A 12,787-nucleotide genomic window follows, 5' to 3' on the forward strand; every position below is an offset into this window, starting at 1 on the left:
CCTTCTGTGTAACAAACAAAATTTCAAGAAATACTATAAGCAATTAATTACATTCTCTTTAGACTGCTTTTACATACCATTTTCACTTAACATGTTTAGTCCAGCTGAGATTGTAATAAAAGACAATGTAAGAACACCAACTTTCTGAAGAACTTCTGGAACAATCACATACGCAACAATGAAGTGTCCTGGTTACCAAGTTTATGCCAGACACCCAGGTCTATTGACCAGACAATTCCATATTTTGAGAAAAGAAGAAAATGCGTGTCTATCAAGATCTTAAAGTTTGTTTTTATGCACTGTGGTTTCAAGGAAAATATTTTAAAATAACAACATTCTGTATCACATTTACAAAGTAGCCCCTTCAACAACTAAAAAATCTTTATGTGGATGGCAATGTGTATAAAATGACCATGCACCTAATATACAGACCTAACTTTGTATTCTATCCATAAAAATAATGAGAGTTAAAAAACCATCATCAAAATAATTTTGCTTGTCCTTTTACATTTTCAAGAGAACTAAACCATATGAAAACAGGAACAGAGAGCGCCAGACTTACACTGGTTTCAGTAGTCTGGTTTAAAGACTATGTCTTTACAGCCATGATATTCTGCAAGTGGTATAGTTTTATAGGATGAAATGAATTTGACACTGATGTATATTTGGTTTAAAATTAATATTTCTATGATAAAGTTAGAACAAGGTTAAATAATAGTCAGAAACCAACCCGCAAACATTGAAATAATTATGAGACACATAAGCACACTGCTGAATAGATTCAGTGCTTTTAGAATATGCAGTCTTCTGATCCCAAAGGACACAGTAAAACTGAAAAAGGCACACACAACGACAGCAACTAATTACTTCCATATAAGAAACAATTGAATTCACTATTTCTCTTTATTCTAGAGAAGAGACAACCAACATGGCAAAGGTTCACACAGGCCACATGGAAAAATGACTAAACAGCAAAGGCTTATTGCATCTTACAATATAAATATTATCTGCATCAAATTAAACTAGCAGGTGCCAGGTTCTGAAATCAAAAAGGAGATTTATTTACAAATTCTTTACCACTGAGTGTTGTGGATGGTAACAGTTTGTTTGCATGCTTTCAAGAATTCTAGAAAGGATTGGTCCATTTCATCAAGAGAAATACACTGAAAGCTATTAAATTGCAGAAAAACACAGCTGCATGAGGAAGACTCTGGCTCACAGATTAGTGGACACTAGAAGATTATTCAGGCTTGTTATTGTGCTCTTTTGGAATGCTACTGTTGACTGCTTCAAGAGACATGATGGACCTAAAGTCTGATGCAGCATTATTAATCTTACTTTGAGTTAGTTCACTCTTTTCAGGCGCAGCTTACAGACAACAGGCTACATGAGTTTAAGTCCTCTTGAGCACCCCTGGCTGTTCTTTTTAAAGGAAACAATTGCATCATAACAAACATCTGTGTTTTATTAAAAATGATTAATTAATTTAAAACCATTTTGGGCAATTAAAATTCTGCACTACCACAAAATAGAAGGAAAACCAACTATGAAACTAACTCTGTGGTAAGGCTATGGATGCCTTTCAAATGGTAGCTTTTAGTAATTTTCTGACCTACTCCCATAAGACAAATTATTTTCTCTTCACTTGCCAGAATTTTTGCTTTCGTTTTCACATTGTACCCTTTGCTACCTAACACCGTGAAATGAGCATGGGCTTGAATGACTTAACAGTAACACACTTGGTTTGAACAGATACTTTTGTAACAACTAATACACATGAAATTTAATTGCTCCTAGTGTGGTAGGAGCAGAATCCCCAGGGAGAAAATGGCAGTTCATACATGTGGGTTTGAACAGTGAAGCAAAAGAAGCGTAATTTTCTACTCAGAGCATACCAAAATTATTGTGCAGAACATGTTCATGTAGGTAAATACAAAGAATGTAATTCAAAATATTCACAGTAATTTATAAACCCAAAGTTTTGTATATAATATAATGTATGAATAGCTGTATATAATATCAGAAGTGATCTAAAAGTAAGGCATTTTACAAGCAAGCTCTGAAAAGTTGAACACCTTTTTTTAAAAGGCTGATCTATATATCTATGTTTATATGTGTAACTAAATGTCTTTTTAACTTCAAGTAAAGATGCAGGTAGTTCTGCTTTTTCACTGTGTCTGTGAATACAATCCACTTGTTTACAGTTCTTTTTGTGTTATAAGTAGCGCTATGCATTTGGTAGAACAAAAGGTACACAGCCAACTGTCAGTGGTTATCTACTTGCATTTGAAACAAAACCTTACCTCTGACTGACATTTATATTATTGGAGAACAATGTTGGGAATAGGAATTTTATTCAAAAAAATTACTAAAATTTGGTTTTACATAATGAAGGATGCAAGCCCATTACATAGAGGTCTCAAGTCCTTCTCCAATAGGACTTGGAATCTGAGCACATCTAGTACAGACTAAAAGTCCATGAAAACTCTAATTAAGCTGACTCAAACTTTTCATGTTGTAAAGTACATGTCTTCCAAATTATACAATATTTATAAAAATCATAGAATATTATCATATTAATTAAAAAAAATTTCTTGGAAATCATTCAGGCAAGTTACTTGAGTCCTGAGTTTTTAAGTTCAGCTTTTCTAACTTTCAATTATAGTATAAATTTTTCTACTACATCAGCACACAGAAAAATGTCATGCAAGATTTTTTTCCCTCATCAAGAATATCTGCAATAGCATAACCTAGTCTTGAGCTTTCCAAATAATGTAGATATTCACTCTACAACAAACTTAAATGAAAAAAAAAAAAAAAAAAAAAAAAAGGAAAAAACTGCCATTGCAAGAAAAGACGAAAAATCCAAGACAGTGAGTCCCATGGTTCCACCAGTAAAATGGAAATAAAATCAGCTTCTGGTATATATGGTTTTAGAGTATGTAAAATGTACAAGAAGAAACTGCCAACTCTCTGCCATCTTCCTCTGTTGGAAAAGTCACTGAAGCATTCAACTACAATATGCAGTCAGATTTAAAAATCCTTAATACTGTGAGCTCTGATGGGCAGACACACTTAGTACTAGGTGTTTTCAAAATCCATTACAAAACACCTTTAATGAGAAGTAGCAAAGGTGTAGCAGGTAGCTTTTTCTAAAACTTGAACAAACCTTCTCTAATTCCAAAACTGAAAGCTTCCGTCTATCTCAGCCCTGAGATAAGATGGAAAGATGCAATTTCCCAATGCAATTTTATTAGTTAGTGCAAAAGGAAAGGTCCCTATGGAAGGCACAAGCCTTTCTTCCCCCACTTTCCCAGACCTCTAGCTAACTAGCTACTAGGTTACTTTTCAGAACAATACAAAGGGCAACCGACACAGAGGGAGTAAGCCGTGGTCCTATTCTTCAACTCAACATCCAAACTGCCAAACTAGTATAGCAAAAACGGAAGGGAAGAAGAAAATTCAACAGGATGAAGAGCAAAGGCTGAAGTTTCATCTTGTTGAAACTCAGTCTAAGAAATTCTGCTATATACGGATATGTAAGCTTTTATCCCCTTTGAAGTCATAGCTATTAAAAAGGCAATTATCGTTTGTAAGTTCTTCTGAAATCTTCCCTTCTAGTTTCTAAAAAATACTAAACTCTACAAAAAATCAACACATACAAAGATAGCAATTCTAAAATCATCATCTTCCATAAAATAAGATCAGCACCCTTTCTTTATATGCAAAACCTCAAAAGATGCCAAAAAACTTGTCTCCAAGAGCACTACAGGAGGCAGCTGTGAACTCAGTAGATCTGCAGAAAATAACCCAAAGGTTTCATCAGATCAAAAGCTGAAACTAAGTCAACAAATACTGAATACACTGCATAAAAAAGGAAGGTTTATATAACATATTATTATCCCCAAAGCACTAATAAAGCTTCCTTTAATATTGTGTGATGCTTTAGTGCTATCATTCCAGATAGACCAATTATAAGTTAAAGAAAAATATACAGATCTAGAAAGTATGACTAGTGAAAAGAAATGGGTAGTTGTTATGGCTAGACAGAAGACCAACAAGTGACCTTGTTACAGTTACCAAACATGTGGAAATGCATACAAGGCTGTAAAAAAGAGAATAATGAACTGTTCAACAGATCTATGAGCTCTAAGACAAAACATAGTAGTCCTTAACAGCAACCAGTGTGACTTAAACTGGTGTCTGGAAAGCCACTTGTAGCCTTACCACATCATTGGAGTTATTTAGGCAATATAACCAAATAGTTCTTAAGAACGGATGAAGTATGGGTTATCCCGCCCTGTATCACGAGGATCAACAAGAAGGCCTTCCTTCCAAATCCTGCCAAATCATGTGAAATGTAAAAGCAGAGAAAAGCAAAAGAGGTTAAATAATTTCATTCTACCACACACGAAAAGAAAGATGTGTGTATACACATACATACATATATATACACATATATATACATATACATACATATATGTATGTATGTATGTATGTATTCTGCCATGGTGTAACAGATACACATATTTTTAACTATTGCAAACACAAAGCAGTAAAGCAACTTGATTTATTATATGCAGATTCTTCTGCAGTTGCTAAACAGTACACTGGTCCAAAGTTACTAAAATACTTAAAAAACTATACATTATGTAAACCAAACATAAATAAGACAGAGTTCTTTGTACATATTGTTTAGTATGGACTGTTAGGAATTCAGGAACATGTAAATTCTATACTATAGATTGCATTTTTACAATGCATAAATATTTTCCTTAAAGAAACAGATCAAAAATTAATTTGACAAATAAAAGAAGACATACACTGTCAAAAACACACTGGCAAACAGTCCATAATGTAAGATGGAACATGTGCAAAAGGTGAGATTTCTCCAAACAGTTTAATGAACTCATTGGTCATTTCTGACCTTTTTACTAAAGTACTCTCTGAAAACTTCTGACAAACTAAAATTTTTCTTCCTCTTAATCCCCACAGGTGAACAGGAAAGAACTGTAACCTTAAGTAATGTTGAGTAAATCAACTGGTTCATACATTGTAAGAAATTATCCAATAGTTACAACTTGTAAAGTCTGAGGAATGCCCCAAAATTTCAAAGTGGCTCATTTGCAGTAAATTCAGGATGCAGCTTTGTCAGGTTTATCAAGGCAAGATGACTGAGATGCAGGGAAGACAGTGGTAGGATTTCTGCTTGTGGACACAACAACAGGAGGCAGCAATGAAGACAGAGAAGAAACTTTTGGTGCTGGAGTATTTAGAGCATTCAAAATGGCTCCCTCTGGACTGACCAACAGTTTTTTGATAGAAGTGTCTAAGTGAAACACTGAAGTGTTGCTTGGCAAATGAGAATTCGGAGGATGAACGGCAGAAACAACAGAAGACGTAGCTACAACATTAATAGGAGATTTTGTCACTGAAGACACAGACAGTGTTACCCCAGACAGTTGAGCAGATGAGCTACCTGGAGTACTAAATATCTGGGGTGCTGCATGTACAATGGGTAAAGCATCTGCAGCCCCAATAGAGTTCATAATTTTTGTAGAGCTTTTCAAAGGATGTTTTGATATTTGACAACTTAATGAATTACTTGGTGCTAAGATGATTTTTGAGGTTATTGGATTAACAATTGGTACACCTTGAGCCTCTTGACAACGGTTAACAGTTGAAGGAGTCTGTTTCGTATTACGGGAGAGAAGAAGAACGTGGCTGCCAGCTCCAAGTCCTTGCAGTGGAACAACAAAACGAGTACCGTTAATCATTATCTGAGTTCCAGGTGCCAAAGGCATACAGGTGTTAATGACTATTTTCTGTTGAATGCAAGACTCATTCAATTGACCCCCTCCTGTTTTGCTTGTTACAGCTGGTGAAGCTGCAGACATCTGAGCGGTAGAAGCACAAGTGTAAGCATGACTTTGTTTCTCTGTACTGGGAGGCACCTGCTGGCATTTTAGGGCAGAAGAACTGGGAAAACTAATGACTTTACCTGTATTTGGTGACGGAGAAGACAACACAGTCTGAGGTTTGTGAATACCTGTGTGACTTGCCATAGCAGCTGAAGTTCCTGATGACTGAAACTGAAGCAATGTTGGCAACTGGCTTTTTGATACTGGAAGAGGAGCTGGAACTGTTGCTAACTGAGGAAATGTATGTAACACCTTTTGGGGGGCGGCTGCAGATCCAGGCAAGCTAATGAATGGAAATTGCAAAGCAGATGCTAAGTTTTGCGGAGATACTGTTGGTTGTGTGGTTGAAATCAGCACAGATGAAGCAAGATGTCCTGTTTTCACAGTTGATATGCCCATATTTCCAATACTTGATGTACAAAGTCGATTACCCAGAACTGGCCTTATTCTTGAGGGATCACTGCCACCACTCAAGACAGTGGACCGTGTCCCAGGAGAAGTCCCACTTGATGTTACTGAAACAGATTCTACACATGCATTTGCTGTTGTAAAGGCATTTTCAGCTTTTGTTGCAGCACATACAGATTCATTAGCTGACACACCAAAAGCTGGAGAAGGAACCACAGTACTGCTACTTGTCAAAGACAGCGCCAAGCCAATGCCCTTTTTGTCTTCTTTAGAAATGGCAGAGTGCAATATATTAACTGGTGGGGTCTCCTGTGCATTGCCTTTAGTATTTACAATGGTCTGACCTATATTTAATCCAATTTTTACATCTTTTACTTGAGCAACAGTTGGTGATGAATTTATTCTTATTGGTGCTCCTACTGTAGATGGGATCAAAACCAAATGTGGTTGCTCTGTGGCATTAACGAAGGTTTTGGTTAGGGGAGAAGGAAGGTTCTGTCTCAATGACTCTGCAACTAGATTGGTGGTTGATGGGCCACTGGCAATTTGTGTGTTAACGAAAACCAGCTTCTGAGCATTAACAACAGTGGATGGTGGAGAGGGTATAATACTGACTCCTGATGCTCTAGAGGGAGACAAAACTGGTGAATTTGTAACTAATGTAAATTTCTGGACTGGAGCACCACTGATTAAACTTCCACTTGTTGCTGAATTAGACTCAGATTGCACAACAGAATTTGGTTTGGTTTTAGTATCCCCTTGATGCTGTACAGAAGAATTTGGAGTTATGGTAGTGTTATTTTGCCCAGTGCTAGTCACACTAACAGGACTGTTTGGAGTTGTGGACATCACGTTGCTAGCTAAAGAAACGGAGGATAAAGGAGAGGACACATAGCAGGAGTTCTCTATTACTTGACCTGAAGTGTCCCCAACAGCAGCCTGCTGTAGTGCAAATTTGATATTTTTCCCCATTGCTTGGGTAAAATCAGCTGGGAAAGCTGGAATGTTAACAGAAGAAGCTGTTGAGGGGGCAAATCCAGAAAGAGATGATTGTCCATTATGTTGGAGACCAGATGTGGCTGTTACTAGAGATGGAACAGTAGAGCATGATAATGCTGTGGTTTTTGGCACAAGAAAGGCCTGAAGTTGAGAAGTGTAAGTGAAAACTGGACTAGAAGATAAACTACTAGGTGAAATCTGGTCTGGGTTTGTTTGCACTTTAACAATGCCTGTGTTTCCGCCTCGTGTTGTTACCAGAATAGATTGTGATTCTCTTACACACACGGTCTTCAGCTCTTGCCTAGTTTCACAGGAGTCAGTTGGCTGCTGCGAGGCAAGACTATGACAGGCAGAATCAGTGTTCGCAGACCCACTTAATGCTGTTGCTGGTATCAAGGACTGGCTAGATGTGGAAAGAGTAGATGAAGTCAAAGACACAGGGAATGTAGCAGTTAAAACTGTAGTCTTGATTTTGTCAGTTTCAGAATGGTTCACCTTAACTGTTGATGATAGCAAGTTACCTGCTGAAGTTACATCAGGCAATGATAGTGTAGTGTTCATGGAACCAGTCACTTGTGACGAGTGGGAGTGGGTAATATTCTTGCTAAAAATTGTAGTAGGTGACTGACTGGTAGTATTTGCAGAGCCTGTCATGAGAACAGGTGTTAAAGAAACACTGACATTTGACATTTTTGGTAAAGATGCACAGTGCAGCTCAGATGATTTTTGCTGTAGTGGCTGAACATCCTTGGACACAATTTTTCCTTCTTGCTGCTGAAGAAAACTCTTAGGTAAAATAAGAACTTGTTGCATGACTTTTTCTCCAGTTTTAGGGTCAGTCACAGTTTGCATTTGAATTTTCACTGAGCTATTCTGAAGGTCTATTGGTACACAGTGGCCATTTGGCATTTTGTATACCATTTGTAAGGGAGTCTTTGAACTGGCCTGGCAGGGCAATGCTGGTTTGATCACTGATGATTCCAAAGGTGGTAAAACTGACTTTTCAGAAGTTGATACACTTATGCCTGGGGGAGGCGATGGTTGATTTGTTAAGGTCACTTTGTTCCCAGTATTCTTGGCAAGCAAGGCCTGGATGGGTTTGGTCCCTTTCAGAAAGTTTGATACTGATGTTGTAGGATCTGTCAGGGAAAACAACTCTAAAGTTGACCCTTCAAATTGTTTCAGCTCAGTCAAACAATTATCCGGTTGCAGGCTACTTTCTGAACTCTGGACCACGGTCTCAACAGTGTTCAGCTTAGGTTTCTTCTTCGGTGAAAGCTCATTAGTGCTTTGATCCAGACAACTGTTTTGTTTGAACTGTCGTTTAATGCATTTGGGCAGTGTCTTCTGGATTTCTTTAGAAGATGTTTCTTTTTTCAGAATTCTGTTTTTTCCTGCAGGTAAATTCATCTCTAATAGTTTCATTTCATCTGCAAGGATATTAAAACAGAAACTGCATTTTACATGTTTGAAACTGAAACAATTTTATAGAGTCTAAATAAAGGCAGTATTTGCAAGAGTGGAAGGAAATGTCTGCTTCTTTAAGGGCATCTGGTGAAGGATCTTTTTCAATGAGAAAGGGGGTAATAAGGAAAGGAGGAAGTAATAAACAAAAACAGTTCAGGAACTGAAACCTGATCAGCAGTGGGAGACAGTGAGGAAAACTAAACCTGGTCATTCACATTAATTGTTAATGGCATATGAGAATGTGAGAATGTTTATTCCAGCAAGGTTATTTTGAGGGGAAAAAGGGAGAAGCCAGGAAAAAAAGATATACAGAGACACAGATCTAACAAAATAAAAATGGAGACAATGACAAGAAACAGCCTCACCAATCATACTAATTGATGGGCTATCAAGAAACTGCAGATGCCCCTTGCAGGAAGATCAATCTGGACTTTGCACCTGATATGATTATAAACCAGGGGAGATCTTGGAGACTGGGTTGGGAAGGGTGAGGGAATTGGCAGAGCTATACAAATCCATGAAGGGAAGTGCAGAGGAAGGGGGAGCTGCAAGGATGGCTGCAAGAGGTCAGTCTGTGTGCCTGGTGCAATCTGCTGCGGGGTGAATGTCTGTATCCTCCCCAAATCCACTGTGCATGGGGGCAGTGTGTGTGTATTCACTGATGAATTTCAAGCCAGACTAGCTGGTAAACAGGAGGGCTTGGGTTCTGGGCTGGCAGAATAGGTGGACTTGTGAGGGTGGGATGCCTGTGGGACAGAGATGTGAATGCCCAGTTTTGCACTGAGCATCAAGCTGAACCAGTCAGTGACCAGGGGATGCATGAAGTGGTAAGAGGGCTGAGGATGCAGGCAGGGGTGCCAGGTGGACAGAGGAGCCATGCATTCAGGATTTGGCAGTGTGGAGCAGCAGGGGCACCTCTGTGAGGGCGGAGGCCAGGAGTTGCCCTGTGCCAGACACAGCTGATCCCAAAATAGATCCACTGCAGGACATGGTCAAGCCTGTCTGCCAGGCTGGTGATGTCTCATGCAAAATGCTTCGCAGAAGGGTATGACAGAACGGAGTGAGGACAAAATGTAGGAAAAACAACCATGTAGACACCAAGGTCAGTGAAGGAGGGGAAAGAAGTGCTTCAGGCACTGGAATGGATTCCCCTGCAACCCATGATCAAGCAGGTTGACCTGCTCCCATGAAGGACCGTGCTGGAACAGGCATATACACTGCAGGTTGTTGAGGATGCCATTCTACAGCAGGTGAATGCGCCTTGAAAGAAGCTGCAGCCCATGAAGAGCCCATGCTGGAGTAGGCTCCTGACAGGAATTCTGGCTTATGGGGGACCCACAGAGTCTTACCCTGAAAGACTCTAGTCTGTGTAGACAACCCACAGTGGAGCAGTTTGTGAAGGACTGTATCTCATAGGAGGGACTCCACATTGGAGCAAGGGGGAGGAAGGAGCAGCAGACATTAACTCTTACGAACTGACCTTCCCAGTACCGATCCCTCCTGTACCACTTGACAGGGGAGGAGCTGGAAGAATTGGGAATGAAGATGAGCCTTTAAAGAAGGTGGAAATGGGAAAGGGGGGGAGGTTTAGCTTTTGTATTTGTTTTTCACCATCCTACTCTATTTTTAATTGGCAATAAATGAAATTAATTCTTCCCAAGAGAGTCTGTTTTGCCTGTGACAGTAACTGGTGAGTGATCCCCCTTGTCTGTATCTTGACCCTTGAACATTTCTACATTGTTTTCTCTCCCTGTCCCATTAAGGAAGAGGGGTGACAGAGTGGCTGGGTGGGCATATGACAGCCAGCCAAGGTCAACCTCCCCATAAAAGTAAATACCACACAGGTCTACCATGTTAATCACAGAAATAGTTAAGCACAAAAAGAAATGGCAAACACTTAAATAAAGGAGAATTTTCCTCTTGGTCATGTCTGCCCTCTTCAAGTCTACATCTGACAGATGCATATCACAAGCTATTTTGGTATTATCACAGTAGTAGTTAAGGTAAAAAGCAGGACACAAGCTCACATGGAAAAACTGAGTTCCCAAATCACCTTGATTCAGCTCCTGAATCAAGTTCAAGCTCCTGAATTCCAATAAATGCTTACCATTGTCTGAGTGATCTTTTTTGGGAACTTCTACATGTTCTGCAGACTCTGATGATTTACCGCATACTACTGCAAAAGATTCTTTGCCAGAATCAACTTCACTTTCATCATTACTCCACAATTCTCTGGTAAATTTATCATGGTCTGGATGTCTTTTAAAGTCATCATAGTCCTTCTTCAATCTAGACCTTGAAAATAACAAAACTAACTTTACTTTAAAACCACACTGTTTTAAACATTATTTTTATTTGTATTTGCTGCCATACAAAAAGTTGGTATACATTTAATTGCCTGTGCCCCTCAAAAAATTTCAGTGTAGCTCTGTCTGTAAGTCTCTGAAACCCAGAAAATCTGAAGTGACAGTAAGGTCCTTTCCTTTACCAAAACAGAATCCTATGTCATTAAGTTCTCTAAAAATAAGCAAAAAGACTGAGTCAAGTAATAAGATCATCACTGTTTTACTGCATCCATCTTCTGTTTCTTCCTTGGCCTTGCATTGTGACAAGCCTACCTATATGGACTTGAGTATTAACTGTAACAATCCTACTGTTTCCTCTGACAGCAACCCCAGCTAGAGAAGTAAGTAAATCTCGTTTTTCTGGAATGCATCACGCTGTTGGCCCAGCTGTGGGACTGCATTGTAACTTTCTCCTTAGAGAACACTTTCTTACCTCTGGGCCATTAGAGAACACCTGCCTCTACCAGTTCCATAGGTTCACACATAACAGAAATACATAGCTACTTTACTCATTGGAACACCATCCAGAAACATATCCACTTACCTTGATACTGCTAAACTGCTACATTTCCATTGTCCCTGCTTCTAAACCCTTGTTTAGATGGGATCTAGTGGCTATTTTAGTGTACAAATACAGTTAACTTCATGATTCAGCTGGTGATTACCAACACAATACCCAGAATTATTTAGCAAATGAATAAATAAATTATAGCAATTAGCACCTTGTGTGGAATAGAATCTAGACTCTATTCTGGACCTAACCCTTATGACACTACGAAGAAGATCTTAAATTTACCCATTCTTTTGCATTAAAATAACAGTTGTTTGCACGGAGTGCAGCAATGGCCAGTAGCTCTCTAAGAGACAGAGAGGGAGGAACCAAGCATGATGTCACAGCTCACAGGGCACAAGCATCACCAACCAGTACATCATCCCACTGCCCCTGAATGAGGCAGCAGGGCAGGCCTAGGGGTAACTGGGTTCAACCAAAAGCCCAGACTAACAGCAAGTTCCTGGTGCTGAGGCAGGTCTGAGGCCAAGCTGGGAAATCAATTCAAAGGTTTAGATCAGGACCAGGTCCAGTGACAGCTGCCAGGGTCAGGACCCAGTTGAATGATTTCTGGACAGCTCCACAAGGTTGATGCAGGTAGGTCAGTCTGAGAGTCAGTCCAGATCAGCAGGACCCCAAGACCAGGCACAGTAACTGATGTAGTTGAGCTGGAAACTGGAATAAAAACTGGCAGAGATTGAAGGCTGTAGAATGACCTGAAATGGGGATCCTGGACCCACGGACAGCTGGTGTGGATGGAGGGCCACGTGGGCCCGCTAAGAGTCAGTGAGACGTTATTGTTTATTCACAGCTTTGGCACTCTCACTGAGAAAAGACAACATTGAAGCCTGTATGAAGATGCAGTGTGGACAGTACTTCAACTCTGTCATTAGGGTTTGAGCTTGGAGTCCAGGTGTGGAAGAATTATAGAAGGATACCAGGGAACCACTACTGTATTAAGCTTCTGGATGGAATTTCCTTTTTTCTTTTGAGGAACTTCTGCTGTGTGCCTAGTATACAGCTGTAATCAGTGGGCACAAGTAACTTTTCGTTTTAAACCTTGCTGCTATTAAAATACCATTCAACATTATTCTCTA

At 39.4% G+C, this 12,787-nt stretch overlaps 1 protein-coding gene across 3 annotated transcripts in view; it reads right to left on the bottom strand.

The window, feature by feature from the left end:
- Positions 1-884: 884 nt before the first annotated feature.
- The window catches only part of KIAA2026 (KIAA2026 ortholog), a 53,503-nt gene continuing 41,600 nt past the window's right edge, over positions 885-12,787 (bottom strand). For 2 of the 3 annotated variants that reach the window (XM_050328655.1, XM_050328654.1), the window contains 2 exons: positions 10,903-11,090; positions 885-8,758 (listed from right to left, as the gene is read on the bottom strand). In XM_050328655.1, coding sequence (XP_050184612.1) covers positions 5,136-8,758; positions 10,903-11,090 — 3,811 coding nt within the window. In that variant the 3' untranslated portion in view covers positions 885-5,135. The remainder of the gene's footprint in view (positions 8,759-10,902; positions 11,091-12,787) is intronic. The other variant, XM_050328656.1, reaches the window with a different exon arrangement.

The sequence above is a fragment of the Myiozetetes cayanensis genome, unplaced genomic scaffold (assembly GCF_022539395.1).
Source record: "Myiozetetes cayanensis isolate MyiCay16 unplaced genomic scaffold, myiCay2020 scf4, whole genome shotgun sequence".
Classification (NCBI taxonomy): Eukaryota; Metazoa; Chordata; class Aves; order Passeriformes; family Tyrannidae; genus Myiozetetes; species Myiozetetes cayanensis.